The sequence below is a fragment of the Castor canadensis genome, chromosome 6 (genome assembly GCF_047511655.1).
Source record: "Castor canadensis chromosome 6, mCasCan1.hap1v2, whole genome shotgun sequence".
NCBI lineage: Eukaryota > Metazoa > Chordata > Mammalia > Rodentia > Castoridae > Castor > Castor canadensis.
In genome coordinates this window covers 6959483-6979634 of record NC_133391.1, presented here as the reverse complement: position 1 = coordinate 6979634, position 20152 = coordinate 6959483, and the positions used below count along the sequence as shown (strand labels likewise).

The following is a 20152-nucleotide window of genomic DNA, read 5'->3' as shown; positions in this document are numbered from 1 at the left end:
ACTTTCCTCTCCGCCTCCACGCCCACGTCCCGACTTCAACGCCTCTGCGCCTACCTCTCAGCTCCTGAGCAACAACCCCAGCTCTCTAGCCTGCGGGCCGCCCTGCGCCCACCGCCGCCACCGACTAGCTGCTGGCCCCTGTGGAATGCACGCTGGTCCCCTAATAAAAACGCGTGTGGGCGGGGAAGGCGAATCGGCCAGCTTTGGGCCCCCTTCCTCCGTCAATGGGATGCAGCGATTAGTTGCCGTCTCCCAAGAGTGAAGAGTGGCCAGGTCTCCCTGCAACCGGTTATTTGGCTGAGAATAGGATGGTAGAAGCTAGAAGGGGACCTAAGATAGCCTCAAAATATTGAGGGAGAGAAGGAAACTAGAAGAAAGAATAGGAATCATGGCATGAAAAGAGGAAGGAAAAGGCACTTTGGGTAAGAGAGAAGAGTTAGAAAGATAATGTGCTTCAGGAACAATCAGGCGCTGTTGCTGCCGCCTAGTAAAAAGTGACGCCAAAGAGGATTATGGGATTTGTAGTTCTGCCGGGCATTCGTGGGAAAATGGCGGAACTACCTTTTCTGCGCATGCGCTTTGGTCTTGCGAGCACGCCGCTAGGGGGCGGAGCCTGTCCGCGGCCTCGCGCCTTCTCCTGGAGGCGGGAAAAAGTAGGTCGAGGTTGCAGACTCGTTGCAGCGACTTGCGCCTGCTCCTCGCCTTTAGGTCGTCGACGCAGGTAGAAGGTAGCCGACTCCTCTCCGGTTGCAGATGAAGGTGCTAGGTGTGGGCAGTCCTGGTACCTGTTCGCCGTGGAGAAACTTTCTCCTCAGTGAAACGACTTTTACCCCTTCTTCTCAGAATTTAACCTCCACGGCGCCCTCCAACAAAGAAAAATAGCCCAAAAATCTTGACGAAAAACGACGAGTTGAGCGGGGCGAGGCTCTGGATGCCTCGGCAGGAGCGGGGTGGGGGGATACGAAGGGGGAGTCGGCTGCGATAGTTCCCATTTTAATTGCGAGCCCTAACAATTGGTAAGGGGAGATAGGAAAAATTTGAGGGTTTTTTTTGCGGGGGGAAGGCGAATTAGGCATTTTATAACCCCGCACCCCGATACCCTTGGGGGGAAACGGAGCAGAATCTGGGCGCTCGTGGGGAGGGGCGACGCGCTCCTTTAAGCGAAAGAACCCCAAAAAGCAAGTTTGGGATGGGGCAGTGGAAGCATTTCGGGGAGTTGATAGCGAGAATGCGAGTGAGATCAGCCATCGTGCAAAAAAAAAAAAACCTAAAACCCCCAAAACCAAAAAATGCTATGTTTTGTTGATAACGGGGCCGCGTCGATCTTTGGGTTTCTGGGAGTTTATCGATAAGTTTCTGTGGAAAGTTTCGTTCGGGGCGGTACTGCTGAGAGTAGGATGTCTAACGGGCAGTTGGGGTGAATGGATTCTTTTTTTTTTAAGTTTTTTAAATCGTATTAGCAGGACACATGCCCGCACGAAACAAAGAAAACACTACTTAAATTAATTAATGAAAAGTCAGAGTTCACATTAGACATTAAGGCCAGAAAGAGAGGAGACTCCGTCCTGAAGATTTATCTATATTACCATCTATTTTTTAAAATTTATTTTTTGAGACAGGGAGCATCTTCCATATATTTATTCGTTTATCATTTATTCTGAGGCCAAGAGGACTCATTATTTTTTGTTTATTTTTTGAGGCAGGGAGGGTCTCCCCATTTTTTATTTTTTGAGACAGGAAGGGTCTTTCCTTATTATGTCTTTATTTAGGTAGGGTCTTTATTGATTTACTTATTTATTGAGGCAGGGAGTGTCTCCCCATTATTTTTTCTTTTTGAGACAGGGAGGGACTTCTATTTATTTATTTATTTTGAGACAAGGCAGGTCCCCTCATTACTTACTTATTTATGGGGACAGGATGGGTCTCCCCCTGTAGCACAGGCTAGCCTCCACCTAGAGAGCCTCCTGCCTCAGCCTCTGGAGTGCTGGGATTAAATGTAAGTCTGTACAGTTTTTTTTTTTTTGAGGGTCAGGGAGTCTATGATACAACAAAATCCTAAAGGGCTCAGTTTTCTTAGACTAAGGACAACAGAAAGAATAATTGTGTAGACAGAAAGGGGAGAATGACTGTGTTTTTGAAAACCCTTGGCAAGATTGAATTTAGTGATTTCACTAGAGCAGGTCTTTTTAAACTTTTTTGTTCTGAGAATTCTTTTATACTCTTAAAATTTGTGGAGGACTCCGAAGAACTTTTATGTGCTTTGTATCTGTTTACATTAGCAATTAAAAAATAAAACAGAAAAATGTAAAATATGTATTTAGAAATAACATGAGGGTCCATGTCATGTTTTTATGAAAATAGATTTTCCAAAACAAATTTTCCAAAAGAAAAATTAGCATGAAGAAAGGCATTTTTTACATGTTTACAAATCTCTTTCATATTTGGATTAATAGAAAACATCTGGGGTCTCATCTGTGCCTGCATTCAATCTGGTATCTTGTTTTGATAGAATTCCATGAGAAAATAGAGCTTAACACAGGTAAAGAAAGTTGGAAAAGGGAAGGAACTCCTAGGGGCTTTTGGACCACACTTTGAGAACTGGGCTAGGTAATTTCAGTTTAAAATTAATGTTTCACTAATGGATTACATTTTTAGTGTTCTGTTTCTATTTCCTTTTAGATTCTCATTCATCTACTTTTGATTTCCTTTATTTTGTTCTAAGTTCTTTCTTCCCCCCCTCCTCTTTGTTTTGCAGCATTGGGGATCAAACCAGGACGTTGCTCATGGTAGGCAAGTGCTCTACCACTGAGCTATGCCTCCCAGCCCCTATTGTCTTGTATTACATTGAATGAGTGGGATTCAGTTTATGGAAATATCTGGTTTTTTATTTCCCTCTGTAAACCCTACATATCTACTTCTTTTTCCCTCCCTGTCTCCCTTTTGTGTAAGGTAAACGAGAAATTAAAGTCTCAAGTGTTATTCCTGGGTGTAATCTGTTCAGAAGAAAGTTGGTGGTATTTTGTATATTAACTGTTTTTTTCTTCTTTGGAGCAGCTTTTAATATTTGTTATTGTGGAAGAAGTAAATTTATCTGAAACCAGAGGGAGCAGCAACCTGAGTTATCAGAAAGTGGCTTCTGGACTTTTGGCTCTATTCATCAGGTTAGCACTTTTGTTTAAAAAACAGTGTTCTTCATCACATCTTAGATTAAAGGGAACTATTATATGTCACTGCTTATAAATTTGCTTTATCTTACTGACTTAATAATGACCCACAGTTCTATGGGTCCAGTTAGTTGGAGCTCCAGAAACAAAAACCATCTACACAGGTTTAGATAAGGATTTGAACATAAATATTAGGTAAGTTTGCAATTTTAGGTTGGTGAAAGTATTCTTTTTATTATATTTAACATTTTTAAATAATTCATCTTTGAATTGGTAATCTGTTATATATATATGGTAATATGTTATGTGAATTGTAAGTTATGTTATAAAATGCCAGAATACAGTGAAAGGCTTTATTTCACCTCCCTGTCCACTCAGATCTATTCTCCAGAGGCATTTTGATCCCTTTCTTGTATTTTTTCCAGAGATAATTTATGCATACCCACTCATATTATTTTAACATACATTTCAAATAGCCAAATGATGTCATCTCGAATACTAATAATTTTTGGCCTGCTTTTTCTCTTTAGTATAGCTCTCAGAATTTAGATTACCTTCATGAGGACTTCTCATGATCTGTTTTGGAATTTTGGAATCTGGGAGGACTGTTTATCGTTTGTGGTGAAATATTCCTTTTGCTGCGTACTTTTATTTAGTTTCTAGCTGCTATTTGGAATTATATTAAAGAAAGAGAACAATTTGCTTCAGAGTTTCTCCTCCAAATTCCCACTTGCCTTTTTTTTTTCTGTAGCAAGTAAGTTTCTCATTGATGGTACCAGTGAGAAAATATGATCCTTATTATAAAGGAAGAGTAGTTGCTTCACAAAAACACATCATGTTTACAGAACTAAGAAAAGGAAGAGAAAAATGCCAAAGGATGCTGGGTATGGTGACAGCTACTTGGGAGACAGAGGCAGGAGGATTGAGAGTTCAAGGCTAGCCTGAGCAACTTAGCTAGATCCTGATTCAACCAAAAAATGAGTGAAGCCCTGGGTTCAATCTCCAGTACTGTCAAAAAAATTTAAAACATTAAAAATGCTGAAGGATGCTTCAAAAATATTTTGCATTCAGCTATGCGGGGTGCCATACTAAGTCAACCCCTAATACCTTTTTTTTTTTGAGTTACAACACAGTCCCTTTTTGATTTACTTTTTTTTTTCATATAGGTCCTGAATTTTTGCCCAGGGATGGCCTCAGACTGCACCCTGCTACCTGTGCCTTCCATGTAGTAGGGATTATAATTATGTACTACCATGCCTGGCTTATCTGTTTAGATGGGAGTTTTCCTAACTTTTTGCCCAATCCTCCTGATGTCTGCCTTGTTTGCAGGAATGCACCACCATACCCAGCCATCAGTAACTGGAATACATCTTGTGACCTAGAGGGAAGAACCCTATTCCTCAAACAAACTTGGCAAATCTTTAGAACCTTTAAAGAGAAGTATATATGAACCATAGTTATTTTCTTTTTTAGTGGCACTGCTGAGAGGGTAGGAATACAGTCAAGAAGGCAGAAATGTCTTCAGGTTTCCAGGCAAAGAGAATCTGAACCTAAGAAGACTGAGAAGGAAGTTTACAATCATGTTTAATCAGAACTGTAGCAGTTTATTTTTTTTCTAACAGGCAGCAAAGAAAGTATAGTTTCTGGGCTGAATGATGACCACATTGCAGAATAAAGAAGGTGAGTCAAGAATGAAGGAACTTCACTTGATATGTTTCTCTCATTTTCCCCTTCTGAACATCCTTCCCACCAAAGGGCATTTCAGATCATATCTGTTTCTGTCCACTTTGTTCATATTGCCATTCTGCTTGATTCTTTGAACGAAATAAATAGAAACAATCTTACTCAAGAGATACATGAACTCATAGGAAGAAAAAAATTTTTAAAATTTATAACATAAAGTTAAATGTGGTAAATGCCACCAGAGAGATGCAAAGTAATTTGGGAGATCAGAAGAAAGAGATGTTACTTATACCTAGGAAGTTCAGTATAATGTTTATGGATGAGGTGGTATGAAACTAGGACTTCAATAATTTGTAATTTGACTAATTTTAAAGCTAGTTTCTCATAAAATTTTATCCAAAATTAAAATGAACAAATAAAAATTTACACTTGAGTAATACAGCTTCCTGTTTACTTATAATTATTACATTTGAATTACTCATTGGTTCCCAAACCTGACAATGTATCAGAATCAACTATAAAATAACACATTTCTAGGCCTCACTCCACACTACTTCATCATAATCTCAGGGGAGGAATCCAAATTGTTAAAAGCTCTTTCTGTAATTCTAATATGACCAGTCAATGAGCACTGTTTGACAATCTGTTAGACTATTTCATAAACTTCATTTGTTCAAATTTCTTTCAGAATGTGGAAAAGGACCAAAGAAAACCTTTGCTCCACCTATACAAAAATTGCATAGCATGATACGTCATGCTCCTGACTCACCTAAGGAGGTGACCCCAGGGGTCAATTCCCCACAGGCAGAGACTAGGCCAAACCTGCCAAAGGCCAGGATAGAGCAGAAGGTAACCAGGGAGAATGGTCCAAGCAGTGGCCAGGAGACAAAAGGAAAAGCTCAAGACAACAAGCCAGCAGGGAAGAAAGTAAAGGTATGAATCACATTGATGCACTCTAGTAGTACAGGTCCTCCTACCCTGCCCTGAACCCAGGCTACACAAACAATTTTTCATGTTGGGGAAATTTATCATATAGTTTTAACTTTTTTGTGGTACTGAAGATTGAACCAAGAACCTCATTGAGCATTCTAGGCAGGCACTGTTCTACTGACCTCTACTCCACCCTTTTTAAAATTTTGAGACAGGTTTCACTAAGTTGCCCAGGCTGGCCTTGAACTTGGAATCTCCTGCTTTAGCTTCCTGAGTAGCTGGGATTATAGGCATATGCCATATCCAGCTTAGTGTCAATTTTTATTCCTTTTTGTTGCACTTCCATTTTCTGTTGAACTTCCATTTTCTCCTCAGAGACAAAAGTGTTTGATTAAAGCATTTATCAAGAAATAATGAGATGAAGCTGGGTTCTGGTGACTCATACCTATAATCCTAGATACTCAGGAGGCAGAGATCAGGAGGATAGGAGGCAAATAGTCTGAGAGACCCTGTCTCAAAAATACCCAATGCAAAACAGGGTTGGCAGAGTGGCTCAAGTGGTAGAGTGCCTGCCTAGCAAGCATGAGACCTAGAGGTCAGACCCCAGTATCACCAAAAACACCAAACGGAAATAATGGGATAAAGTGGGATTAAGGCAGGAGTAGAAGTAGACAGTGACTTTATAAATGATTTCTTTGACTCCTTTTTCCTCAGGAGATTGGGGTAAAGTTTATGAACTTCTTAGGCTTACTGACTTCATGTTCACATGTCTTATGAACTTAACTGGCTCATCTAAAGGAGGCTTCTCTCATTGGTTAGGGGAGAACACTATGAAAAGCAGTTTTCCTTCCTTTCCCTTGTTTCTACAGGAAAAATCAAGTCTTACCAATGCAGAATTTGAGGAGATTGTCCAGATTGTGCTACAGAAGTCCCTCCAGGAGTGCTTGGGTATGATTTGTAGTAAGAGGAAAATGGTTTCAGTTAGGTAAAATGACTGTTATCTGAAGGGAAGAGTAAGTTTGACAGCTTCTCTCCCCTTCCATCTTCCTAAGTAAGAAAATCCTAGACAAGACACTGGAATATGTCAATGTATCAGTAGAGCTATAGCTAAGCCATCTTAGAGAAGAGGTTCAGAAAAGTAGATTATATTGACTTCAGAATGAATATAATCTAATTTACATTTTAAAAATGCAATTTTAATTCATTTTTGTATGTTTATAATCTATTAGAAGGTAAATGGTTTTCTTAGATTTGAAGAACTTAGTCTCCATCTATACTTGTTCATTTCTGTTTTTAATACTTTGTAGCATCTTCTCAGGGAGTTGATTTTTAGAATAAAGAACTCTATTTTACAGTCCCTGAGACCTTTTCCATAGGTCATGAGGCTAAAGAGAATGATCTGACATATCAGCCATTCATAGATACACTTTGGTTACTAGAAGAAGTCTGAAGAAAAATGATATAAAATCCAGTATGTATAACTTACAAAATAAAATTATCATTATCTGGTTGTCCTAGAATGAGACCAATTAATCTGGAAAGGCTTGTAGACAGAGATTTGTAGTTTTTCCTGAAAATTTAAAGATTTTTAAGTTGTCTCATATGAAAAGAAGCTAAAGATAGGCTCTTCCAGGTAAGAGGGTATTTTAATGTAATGTTATAATTAAGAAATATTGGCGTGGTTGTTTTCTTTTATTGCTTCTCTGCTTATAATATTTTGTTTTGGGAGGGATAGGATCTGGCCTAAATTTTGCAGAGGTTTCCTGTGCCCAGTGCATAGTATGTACCCAGTTAAACAAACAACGAGGAATTGCTTCTTCTGCTACTAAAAATACGGATGGGTAAGTTTATCCCAGGGAGGCAAATTAAACACAGGGTAGACTTAACATTGGTAAATGGTGATCTTTCTTTCTGTCTATCTAGTCATTTACTGTATTTCTATTGATTTCTCTCAGCTCAAGAAAGATACTTGTTTGAATTAGGAAAAATAATAGGCAAGTACTTGGGTAAAATGACCTCAGGATGCCTTAGGAGGCCTAGAAGTTTTGTTTATTTTTTGTTGCTGGGGATTAAACTTTAGTGCCTTGTGCATGCTAAATATGCACTATACCACTGAGCCCCCACTCTAGAATTTACCCTTGGTTTATTTCAAAATATTGATATTATAAGTGTCTCCTTTTCAACTTTTTATTTCAACAATATTATTTTCAGGGAGAGGGTAATGGTATCTCATGCTCCAGAGACTTCAGCTGCTGTGGAAGATGAAGTTGTCCCTGAGATAAGGACATCTAAGCCAAGCCAACCAATTCCTGCACCCTCTGAGAAGAAACTTACAAAACTGCCCTTAAGCAAAAGAAAGAAGAGAGCTCGTAAGTATCAGATTACTTTGATGCTTGGCTCAAGTATTTACTTTATGATATTAGAGAATGGGACAGTGTCAGGTTGAAAATTTTCAGCCCAAGGCTCAAAAGTCGTCTTTTTCCCTGGCCTTGACTATCTACAAAGTAAATTCTCTCCACCTCATAATGTTTGTTTTTATCTTCCCAGAAGATGAAAAGATAGGGAAAACTCAAGGTGGACATGAGCACAGACAGAAAGACCAATTGAAGCAAATGATTCAGAATCATTTTTACATCAGGGACCAGAAAAAAGGAGAAGAAAGTGGTTTTGGTGAATTCAACCAGAGTTTGGAAAACCTACTTCGGGCTGAAAATTCAAAATGAAGAGAGAGACAAGGGTTAGGATAATAGACAAAAATCTGCGTAACACTATAATTCGGCTTTCAGAGCTGCTTGTTAGCATATATGCTGCTGAGGAAGAAAGAGAAATATTCATCCATTCAGTTATTTATTCACATAATCCATAGTTGTTAGGTGTCTACTGTGTACCAGACATTTTAGGTGGTGTCCAGGAGGAAAACTATGTTATGTTTAAAGCGGAATTAAAATCTGGAGAGTGGTATGCCTGGGAAGAAGAGAATTTCAAGAAATAGGACATGCTCAGCCATGTCAAATGCTGCCAAAGGGAAGACAGAGTGTAAAGATTTGAAAATGCTCAAGGACATCACAATTAGGGTACCATTAGACTCTTGGTTATAGGATGAATGGACAGTTATAGTTATTTGAAGAGCAAACACTTTTATAGTTAGTCTTTGTGTGAAAAGTAAGAGGTAGAAAATGGTATCTAAAAGGTACTGAGTGGAGAGTTGCAGGATGGTTTCTTCTTTTATAATTTTCTTTTAAAAGAGAGGGCTGGAGCTGGATGCCAATGACTCACACCTGTAATCCTAGCTACTCAGGAGGCAGAGATCAGGAGGATCACAGTTTGAAACCAGTCTGAACAAATAGTTCTCAAGACCCTATCTGAAAAAAAAAAAAGGAATATAATAAAGGGCTGGTGGAGTAGCTCAAGCAGTAGGAGCACCCACCTAACAAGCATAAGGGGTATAGAAAAATAAAGTACAACAGACCTTTGGTATCTGTAGGTTTATGGTTCTAAGGAGACGGCTGTTGAGGAAAAACTGTGACTGCATAGACAGTACTGTATTGCAGATGCTTGATTCATTCTTCCCCTAACACCACCCAACTTCCAATAAAGACATGTTACCTACAAATTTAAAATTTTTCACTTTATCACTTTAGTTAAGCACATTAATTTTCCCTTGCTTTTTGGTGCCATTTCCTTTTTGGGAGGCATATTTCACAAAATTAAAGAGCAAGGAAACAGCAGATCACACAGTGATTTAAATACAACTGATGATAACACAGGACTGACTGAGAGCTTCTCTGTATCAGCTTAGCTATGTAGTGCATGTTTAAAAATTTAAATTTTTGTTTTTGAAATTTCTTTTGATTATTTATTTATTTATTTATTTTTTACTGTGCTTAGCCAAAACCATGTGTAATAAATCTGTGAAGCAGATAGGTTCTTTTTTCAAAAAGAGAGCTGAAAACTTTTTTCTTTTGGTTTTATGTGAGTATGTAAACTCAGATGTTTCTGTTGAGAATTTTTGGGATACTGCAGATTCCCCTGACCTGATCTCTAGTTAGCTCATACAAGCTGGTGTCTTTAGGTTTATGTTGCTTTATTTTTTGTAACTTTTAGTATTAACCCAAGGGCTGGATTTTAGATTGTCAGACAAGTACATTCCCTAGATGGCGCTTATGAGTTGAATTATATTTGTCAGCTCTTTGCTATAAATGGATCATTCTTCCTGTTTCTTACAGTTGTTAAGAAGAAGAGAGTCCTACTGAAGTAGGAAGTGGGAAGGGATATACCCAATAAATACAATTTATATTAGGTAGTGAGAGGAAATACTAGAGACCTAAGTAACATTGGGTGAGTCAGGGAATGCATTTAAACTGAAATCTGCAAGAAGTTATCCAAGTGAAGAATAGGAGAGAGTTTTAGGTAAAGTTTGGCATATTCCTATTACTAAAAAAAGCCCAGTATTAGAGTTCAGAGAGCAGGATGAGGAAAGGGAGAGTGGCTTTGGAAAAAATGGCAGGCTAATGGCTCAAAGAAACTGCTACACAGTGAGAATTTTACCCTAAGAGTAGTGGAAGCCATTGCTGAGTTTTAATCAGGGAAGTGATATCCTCAAATTAGTGGTCTTAAATGATCCTTCAGTGATTAATTAAAGAATAGTTTATGGGGAGAAAACCAACCTGTTAATAAATCAGTGCTAGAATTAGAATATATTTTGGTAGCTTGGATTAGGATGATCAAAGTAGAGATACAAGTGAATGATTCTATGATGTGTTTTAGAGATAAAATTGTTAGAACTTGATTAGGAATTGGATATGGGGAAGTAGGAAAGAGGATAGCACCTGTCAAAGATGATAGGTTTCTGGCTTAAGCAGTTATCTGAAAGGAAGTGGAAAAGAGGGAGGAAGAACATATGGGATAAGAGTAAGCATTCAGGTTTATGTGTGTTGACTTTGAGATCCTTGTGAGACATCCAAATAGAGATGTCAGGGTAGGGGGGATGTAACTCAGTGGTATAAAGCCTGTACTTAGCATGTGTAAGGCCCTGGGGTTGATCCCTAGTAATGCAAAAAAAAAAAAAAAAGTAATGTGGCATCTGGAACTCAGTACAGAGACTGCAGTTGTGTGCTGTCAGATATGAAAAGCGATTTTCAAAATTATGGGAATGGGTGAGTTTGCCTTAGGGGAAAGTGGAATGTGGGGAGAGAAGGCCTCTGATTAGATTGTGGAATCCTGACATTATAGAGATTGCATGGAGAACAAGGAGAGTCCAGCAAAGGAAACTGAGGAAGAAGGTGCCAGGAAAATGAGGGGGATAGGAGAATGAGGTATCACAGAAGCCAGGATATTACTGTGTTTCAAGAGTGAGCAGTCAACTGAAATGCTCTTAATGTGATCTGTGACATCAGTTTTCATTATCTTATAGCCACACTCATGGTAAGCATCAAACAGTTTTCCAGAGCACATTATCTTTTTCTCTAAATGGTTTGAAATGAAACTTGAAAAACCTATGTAATCCTGTATTAGAAATCTCATTTCAAGCTCTAAATATCCAGTTCCATATCTTTAGGGGAGTTTCTTTCCACTTATTTTCTTATGAATAGTCATTACTTTCACAATCCACCATTTATTTTATTGATCTATATTTAACTTCCCATCACTTTTTTTTCTAGCCTTGCTAGGTCACTTCTGAAAACATCCCAAACTATTATTGGTATCTGTTTTTCTGACTAATGTATCATCCCAACCAGTACTTTGTTCTTAAGATAAAATAATTGAGAAATGACACATAGTATATGATGTTTTGAAAGGACCTAAATGTATGTTACCTTTTTTTCTGTGGGATGATTCCAGTGGGATGGGATTGCATGGTGCATCCCTTGTATTTGAAAATTTTAGGGTAAAATCTGATAATTTAAAAATTTTGACAGAGCAAACTTACTAGAGGAACATACTGATTGATGATGTTAAATCATGAGTATATAGTGATACCCCTGGCAACTCTGCATTGCATGAGAGTTGCAATATAAAATATCCACAGTTTTATCCAAATCTCAACTGACTTACCCATTACCAAATCCTGTCAATACAGGAACCACTCCCTTCTGCCTGGTATAGAGGAAAGATCAAGATGTAAGACTTGAGTCCTGAAGTCAGCTCTGTCACCACATTAGGTCTTTATCAAGTCATTGTCTTCTCTGAGACTTGATTTTGCCATTCAGGGATTGGACTAGTTGATCTGTAAGGTCCATATGGAGATGTAATTCTCGGGGTAGGTGGTAAAGTTACATTGATCTTAGTTGGATTGAAGAAGGAAGGGGATACTTTTGACTCAATTCAGTTTTTTTTTCCCATTACAGGTCAGTTTCTAGTTTGGGTCCAGTGTTCCTTTTCAAACTGTGAAAAGTGGAGGCGGCTGCCTGGAAACATTGACCCCTCAGTTCTCCCTGACAATTGGTCTTGTGACCAGAACCCAGGTAGAAAGGAGTAGAAATTTTTTCCAGTTTTTTTGCCTCTCCCATTCTTTCCTGGTATGTATCCATTAGATTAAAGATGGCACAAGTGTAATTAGCACTCAAAAGGTCCTCATATGACTGGGAAAGGGGAGTGATCTCCCTGTCCTATGGAGATGAAGCAGAGCACAAAGATGGAGAGGGAGATGCCTTGCAGAGTTATGTTACAAGGAGGGCCTGAAATGTGAATGTATATATTGAGTAAATTCCATTTTCCTCAACATTGGTGTGATCCTATCAGTTCTGATGAGAATATTGGTATTGGGTTGATGAATAAGGAGGGATATGGGATATGTGGGGGGAAAGCAGGTGAGAAAGACCTAGTGAGCTTAGAGTTCTAGAATGTTTGAAACTATTTAGAAGAGATTATTATGATTTTTGTCCAGCACAATTATTTTACAAATGAGAAAACAGTCTCAGAGAAATTGCCATCAAGTTGCTCCATGAGTTTGGAATCTCTGTAGAGGATTTGGAGGCAGGACTCCTACTCCTCCTGGCTTTAGCTGCATTTCCTCTATGGGTCTCTGTTCTTCTCTCCCAGGTGCCCTTTTGGTCCCTTCTGCTGCCTGTATCACTTCTTGACCTCTCCCTGACCTGTGTCCAGATTTTTACCTTATGAGTTTCTTCCTGTCCCTTCATTTCTTCTCTCTTTTGGCAGACTTGAATTATAATCGCTGTGATATACCTGAGGAGGCCTGGACAGGGCGTGAAAGTGATGTGATTTATGCTTCCTATATCCCAGGATCCATCATCTGGGCCAAGCAATATGGTTACCCCTGGTAGGGCGCCACAGATAGAGCATCCTTTCTGAACTTGGCAGTGGTAGATTCAAGCAGGGAGGGAAGGAGATGGAAAGCATTTGTAATAGGAATGGTACTTGCCTTAGAAAGAACATGGGGTGAGGGAGAAAATAAAGTATCACTTGAAAAAAGTGTTTTTTGGCAGTTTTAGGTTGGTATCCCTCTAGAAAAAAAAAACAATGCTACCATGAGTGGATAGAAAAAAGGAGGGAAGATCTAAAGCATTTTTGTTTCTTTTTGTATTAGTCTCATTGTATAGCTCAGGCTGGCCTCAAATTTATGATCCTGCTGCCTCAGCCTCCTGAGTGCTGGGATTATAGACATGTACTACCATGCCTCATTCAAAACATTTTACATATTAAAATGCAAGAAGCATGCAAAGAGGACAAGAAAGAGTAGGATAGTTTCTTCTTTAGACATGTCCCTAGTCAGAAGATTTTGTCCTTAGGGTTGTAGGAAGGCCCACAAGGATAGTAGGAAGACTGAGCTTCTTTGGACATTAATGGAAGTCACCTCATTTGATTTTGGCCACTAGAGGGGACTAGTGGTCGCTGCAAGAACATGTTGCTCTTTTCTGTGCATGTTTATCGGTGAAGTGGTGTTCTGCTCATCTTATTCCTTTTTGATCCCTTATATTCATCTGTCTTCTCTAGGTGGCCAGGCATGGTAGAGTCTGATCCTGACCTGGGAGAGTATTTTCTTTTTGCTTCTCATCTTGATTCTTTGCCGGTAAGTTTCCTGGTTCGGCCAAAGCAATGAACATATCCATCCTAACAGATATTTAGAGTTAGAAACATAGATGTAACTAGCAGACACATGTGGAAACAGATATTTAAGTGGAGTGACAAATATGGCGGTAAGTACTCACACTTCAACTTGTATTAATTAAATATTTGTCCACTAGATAGGTATTTAAGGTCTTGATTGATACGGTTTGGCTAGAATTCCTGAGGTTAGAACAGAAGAACAGTGACATGCAGTAGGGTAGGTGAGTCAGGCTTTAGGAAGCATGGGAGGCCCAGCACCTTCTTGTGAGTCCCCCTATTTTCTTCACCTTTTCTGGTTAGAGGAGAAGAGTAGGGGAAAGAACAGGAACCAAAAAAAGGGTCATCTTTAATTGCAGTCTAAGTACCACGTGACATTTTTTGGAGAAACAGTTTCTCGTGCTTGGATTCCAGTCAACATGCTAAAAAACTTCCAGGAGCTGTCCCAGGAGCTAGCAGGAGTGGTAAGAAAACTTTGGGTGTCTTTTGTGTTAAAGGGAATTGGAAAATGAAATCTCCTTTATTAAACCTGATCTACTCCCAAGGGAAATGATGTTGTGTGCCAAGGGTGAGTTTTATTCATGAGGGACTCTTGTTTCTACCAGTGTTGTAATGGAATAGTGATTGTTTTTCAGTTTCCCTCCATGCCTGCAGGTAGGAAGCCTTCTTGAAGATGAAGATTTCTATAGTGAGCAGACCACAGGACCCAGATTAATTCAAGGTTTCTGTCTCAGCACAATGGACATTTTTGTCCAGATAATCCTTTGTTGTGGAGAACTGTCCTGTACATTGCAGGGTGTTTATCAGCATCCCTGGGCTCTTTGGCATCTGGCCAGTAGCATCCCTTACCCTACTCCTTGCCCTGTACTCCTAGTTGTGACAGTCAAAACACTGTCTCCAGGAGCTGGCAGAGTGACTGAGTTGAAACCCCAATACCAACAAAAAAATTGTCTTCAGGTATTTCCAAATGTCTTCTCAAAGAAAAAATCTCCCTCAATTGAGAAGCATTGGATTAGCTAAATCATTTTTTCTCCTTATAGTCTCTGGGGTGTGACTTGCCTTAAAATGAGCAAAAGCCCAGCGGTTTAGGGACCTTAGAAAATCAAGTAGCTGGATATAAAGAAGTCTGTGAGGAGCTTAAAAGTGGAGTCACCTGAACGTTGACTTTTTTTTCTTAACAAATTCTCACTGGATTCACTTTGGAGAGTGTACCAAAAATGTTGGTTGAAAAAATTGCTAGGAATTGATGGTTTATTGGGGGAAGAAGGTGCTGTGTCTGAGCCCAAAAGATTTAGAAGTATGTGAATAGTAGGACCTGGAGACAAATGTAGTGAAGATAATGTCTGGTGGATGGCAGTATGTTGGGGTCACTTTCTTTAATATTTATTATTGATCAGTCTTGAAGGCAGTTTTTTTTTTCCTTTGGTGGGATTGGGGTTTGAACTCATGGCAAGTGGATGTCTGAAGGCAAGATGGGTCACAGCAGCTCTATTGGAGTCACCCTTGAAAATTTGGCCGGATCTTGCTCTTGCCGCCTCTGCTCAAACTGTCATGGTCTGATCCAGAAGTATGGGCTCAACATGTGCAGGCAGTGTTTCCATCAGTATGCAAAGGACATCGGCTCCATTAAGTTGGACTAAGTGATCTTCCTTGAATGGATTATCCAAGACCATACCACTCAATGAAAGACCATATTTGTACATAAAATAAAAAATTTAAAAATTGTTCAAAAAAAAAAAAGTGAAAAGCAGGCACTCTGCCACTTGAACCACGCCACCAGTACATTTTACTCTGTTTATTTTGGAGATGGGAATCTCGAGAACTATTTGTCCAGGTTGGCCTCAAACTGATCTCCCCGTGTCAGCCTCTCAAGTACCTGGGATTACAAGTGTGAGCTGCCAGTGCCTGGCTTTAAGACAATATTTATCATTGACTCTAATCTTCCTCCATTTCAGAAAAAGTGCAGGAACAAGGATTACAGCCAGAAACTGGGGGCAGCCATAGTGATGGCTCAGGAGGCAGAAAAGGTCAACATTCAGGTAGGAGAGTGTTCAGACCACATACTTGTTCCTATTCAGGATGTGGACACAAAGCTGGGAGCCATCAGCACCCAGCAAGGCCAGACTCTCTTGACTCCTTAAATCATCCACTCCTTTTCCTGTCACTGGACAAGTGGAATCTTCTCGCTGCCCAGACAGAGACAGGGGTTATCCTGCCTTCCTAGTTAAAAGTCAACTTTCAGATATATGTACCCTAACCTCTCATAAATGTGGAGTCAGTTTTTTTTTGTGATATTGAAGTTTGAACTCAGGTCCTCACAATTGCTAAGCAATCATTGTGTATCCCCAGACCTTTTTAGTGCTTTAGTTATTTTTCAGATAGGGTCTTGCATTTTTTGCCTAAGGCTAAGCTTGGTCTTCAATCCTTCTACCCTCCCGCATACCTGGGATTACAGGTGGCATACAACCATACTTGACTTTTTGGTTGAGATGAGGGGGTCTCACTTTCTACCTAGGCTGGCCTTGAGCTGCCATCTTCCCATCTCTGCCTCCCAACTAGCTGGCCCACAGGTGTGCACTGCCATGCCCAGCTATGTGAAGCCAGCTTTTACTCTCAAATTCCTGTAGTAGTGGGTGAGGTAGAGAATGACAAACCATGAATTTCCCTTTCCTAGTTGTTTGTTCAGTATGAATAAATGGGAAAAAAAGATTATAATGAATCTCCATAAAAGTCCAGACAAAGCTAATGTGAGAATTCAAATGAAAATAGCATGGAGAATGAATACAAATTTTGCCGTAACTAAAATCTAGAAGATAGCAAAAGCCATCCCTGGAAGGGTAGGATGATGCTTTTTTTCCTTGGTTCCTTCAGGAGCGGGTTAACTTGTTTGGTTTCTGGAGCCGATACAGTATATCAGATGAGAAAGAAAAAGGTAGGAGAAGTGAAGGGTGAAGACTGGAAAGAGGGGGGAGGGATGTGTCCATGAAGGCAACACCCACACTTTATTTTATGTTCCATGCCATCAGCCTCATTCTGGATTCTATAATAGTAGGCTCTTGTGAATGTGATCCAGTATTCAGGATGGATGGATAGATGGGTGGAGAGAGGAATGGAAGAAAAAGGGTAAGAAGAGAAGGTGTGTGAAAATACTGATGAGCTTTGAACAGGGTGGAACCATCATAATCCGGGAACATGTTTTTAATAGAGAAAATGTCACAGGGATGTAGAAGGCAAAGTTAAAAGATGAATTCTCTGGGATCAGCTCCATTAGCTAATCAACTATATTTTGGGTCAATTACTTAGTTTTTCTTTCCTTCTCCTGTTCTGGGAATAGGGGATAACAGTCCAGAGTACTGCTCAGAGAAGGAGGAGGAGGAAGATTCAGCGATGGAGGAAGAGGCAAAGGAAAAGAAAAAAGTAAGATTAATTTTTTAAAGAGTCTTATTTACTTATTTAGATTTTTTGAGACAGGGTCTTTCTATGTAGTCTAGGCTGGCTTTGAATTCACAATCCTCTGGCCTCAGCCTCCTTAGTGCTGGGATTATAGGTGTGTACCACCTACAATCCAGTTGATTAGTTTGAAATATTGTTTTAAATGAGTATATTGGGGTTTCTTTATAGGACATTCCTTTAAAGGTCTGGTTAGCATTGTTTTACATTTACTGCAAACCATCTCACCTACCCCATACTCATCTCAACCACCTCATACCCAGCCAGGGTAGTCCCCACTGGCTGATATTTCTCTCTTAGGGGTCTTCAGGGAAGGAGGCTCTCCTCTTTCCTTCTTATTCTCTGAATTTCTTTTATCTCTAGGAAATTCTTTCTTGATTATAATCTCTTATATTTCTTTGTTTCTTCCTGAAGTACTTTCAGAGATTAGCAGGTTGTTTCTTTTCACTCCCTTCTCCCCTATGTGGATACTTGGCATATTCATTCACACCTTTTTTTAGCATCTTTTTTCTAGGAGTGTGAAACATGGGTTTTTTACTTGTTTTAATTTTCTTTTTTTTTTGCAGTACTGGGGTTTGAACTTAGGGCCTACACCTTGAGCCACTCCACCAGCCCTTTTTTTTAAAAAAGGGTTTTTTCGAGATAGGGTCCCATGAACTATTTGCCCAGGCAGGCTTTGAACCGAGATCCTCCTGATCTCTGCCTCCTGAGTAGCTAGGATTACAGATGTTAGTCACCGGTGTCTGGTTTCGTCTTTTAATTTTTAAATTACAAATTTTCAAATCATACCAATGGCCTAGCTTTATGTCCTTCTTTATGCATGAAAACATTGCATTGACTGATACCAAATAGAGTGGGAAGGTGACCATATATTTTCCCTGTATTGTCATGGATTTAAATAGTATCAGCCTCCCGGAACCCAATTTGACTCCCTGGATCCTACCCATTATTCTTTAAAAAGTTATGTGACTCAACTATTTATTTATTTTGGTTGTACTGTGGATTGAACTCAGGGCTCAGAGAGAGTTTCATGCTTTTGTGGGCTGGCCTAGAACTCAGATCCTCCTACCTACATCTCCTGATTACCTGGGATTACAGGGATGCATCGCCATACCCAAATTTCATTTTATCTTTCATTTTTTTCTCCCATCTGTAGGACCCAACTTTGCCCTGTCCCAAGTCAGCCAAAATACATACCAAAAAACCCAAGCTAACAGGTAAGCAAGCCAGCTGAAAATGGAACCTGTTCCAGAGTTAAGGCAGGGCAGAGGCAAATAGGGTAAGGGGACCTGATTGGCAGTTCTAGGACCTGTGAAAACAGACAACATTAACTTCCTCCAAGGAGGAACATAACTTGTGTGTTTTATAAAATCTTAGGTTAAACATTGGGATTTTTAAACTCTTAGCCAAGAAGGATGACTTCCTGGAGAAGGTAGACTATAACAAGATCCATAAAGAGAAAGAGAAGATTCAGTGGGTAAAAAAGCCAAGATGGTTGAGACCTGGAAGCTACTGAGAGAACTCATTAGATTGAGAATTAACAGAAGATGTGGAGCAGGGCAGGGACTAAGCGTGGGGAGACCATCTGCTCTCGGCAAGCCATCACTTAGAGAGAAACAAATTTCCTTCATCTTTGGGTGGTGGAGGTGGTACAGGAATGGCAAATGGACAAGACAGGGCCCTGAAAAAGAAGATAAAGAAGAGATGTCTGGGCACTGAGTCCACAGCTGCTGCTCCTGCACCCTTAATGAAGAGAGAAGAAGGGCAAAGGAATTCAGATCTGGACCAGCCAGGTAAGGCTTAGGGTTGAGAGATTTGTGGGAAAATGAGGTCCCTGTCCCTTCCCTGGATATTTCTGGACAATTCTACAGCATTTCAGTACTTTAAAAAGGAATGAAATTCAGAATGAAAGAGATGTCTCATATTATATCCAGCATACTTTAGAAACATAATGGTTATTGATTTGATTGGATCCAGGGAGAAGAAAATGAATATTGCTGGGGGCTGGCTACATACATGTTTCCACTTGTTCCTTCTGACTCTTTTTAATAGCTCTATAATTGGATATTTGACATTTTAAGTATAAGTAAGTGAGGCCCCGAAAGTTTTAAAATTTGTTCAAGACCCATGGTGAGCATATGGCTGAACCATAGCTAGGATCCAAGTCTTTCTGATGCAAAAGTCTTTCTTTATATTAAGAAAGGTCATCTTTTTCACAGTTTTTTTTTTGACATAGGGATTTTGTAAAAAGTCAGGATAGACTGTTAACTTTGTCCCCTTTTTCATTTAGACCCTAAGAAAAAATTTAAAGCTCCCCCAAACAAGACCTCAGCAAGCAGCTTGTCTGAGGAAAAAGAAGGTAGAATGGTTCCAAAGTGCCCAACCCCACCAGCTCGTCCCTCAGTGAGGAAAGTAGCGCCTAGACCCCAGGAGCTACCAACTGAGGGAGCTGTTAGTGTCCTCTCTGAGGATGAAACCTCCAGTGACCTGGACCTTGCTCAACTCATGGAAGATATTGGAGGAGAGTCAGAGGAGAAAGGGGAGCTACAGCAAAGAGATGATGCAGATGAGTTCTCCATGGCCTTCCTTGAGGAGTAGTGTTGTGCCCCACCCTCCTGCTGTACTCCAGAGAACATTTCTGAGCAGCTGATAAGTGTTGGAGTTGTTGATTTGTTACAAGGTTCAAGTCAGAGCTGTGCAGTTGCTGTGTTAATAAAGCAATTTTGTATGTGTGTATGTGCGTGTTTGGTTAGGTTTGTGCCTATCTACTTGCTTCCTTTTGGCTTCTTTCCCTCCTTCTCATGTCACTGTGGCATGTTATCTCTGATAGGAGGCCTGCACAGCATAAGAACCTGGGAAGG

At 39.8% G+C, this 20152-nt stretch overlaps 1 protein-coding gene and 1 pseudogene across 3 annotated transcripts; both read left to right on the top strand.

The window, feature by feature from the left end:
* Positions 1–142: 142 nt before the first annotated feature.
* On the top strand, positions 143–20019 carry Zcwpw1 (zinc finger CW-type and PWWP domain containing 1). 3 transcript variants are annotated; one of them, XM_074075606.1, is made up of 17 exons: positions 143–422; positions 3055–3161; positions 4787–4844; positions 5536–5780; positions 6647–6725; positions 7513–7618; positions 7989–8146; positions 12125–12241; positions 12936–13056; positions 13731–13806; positions 14201–14305; positions 15797–15880; positions 16713–16773; positions 17176–17258; positions 18448–18508; positions 18938–19084; positions 19582–20019. In XM_074075606.1, the coding sequence occupies exons 3-17, from the start codon at positions 4817–4819 to the stop codon at positions 19887–19889; spliced, it is 1779 nt and encodes a 592-aa protein (XP_073931707.1). In that variant the 5' UTR covers positions 143–422; positions 3055–3161; positions 4787–4816; the 3' UTR covers positions 19890–20019. The 3 variants fall into 3 exon arrangements, with proteins under 3 accessions (XP_073931707.1, XP_073931706.1, XP_073931708.1); XM_074075605.1 differs by having other exon boundaries at positions 394–728; XM_074075607.1 differs by lacking the exon at positions 143–422 and adding an exon at positions 2754–2786.
* LOC109695180 (small ribosomal subunit protein uS14-like) lies at positions 14486–15729 on the top strand (annotated as a pseudogene).
* Positions 20020–20152: the final 133 nt, after the last annotated feature.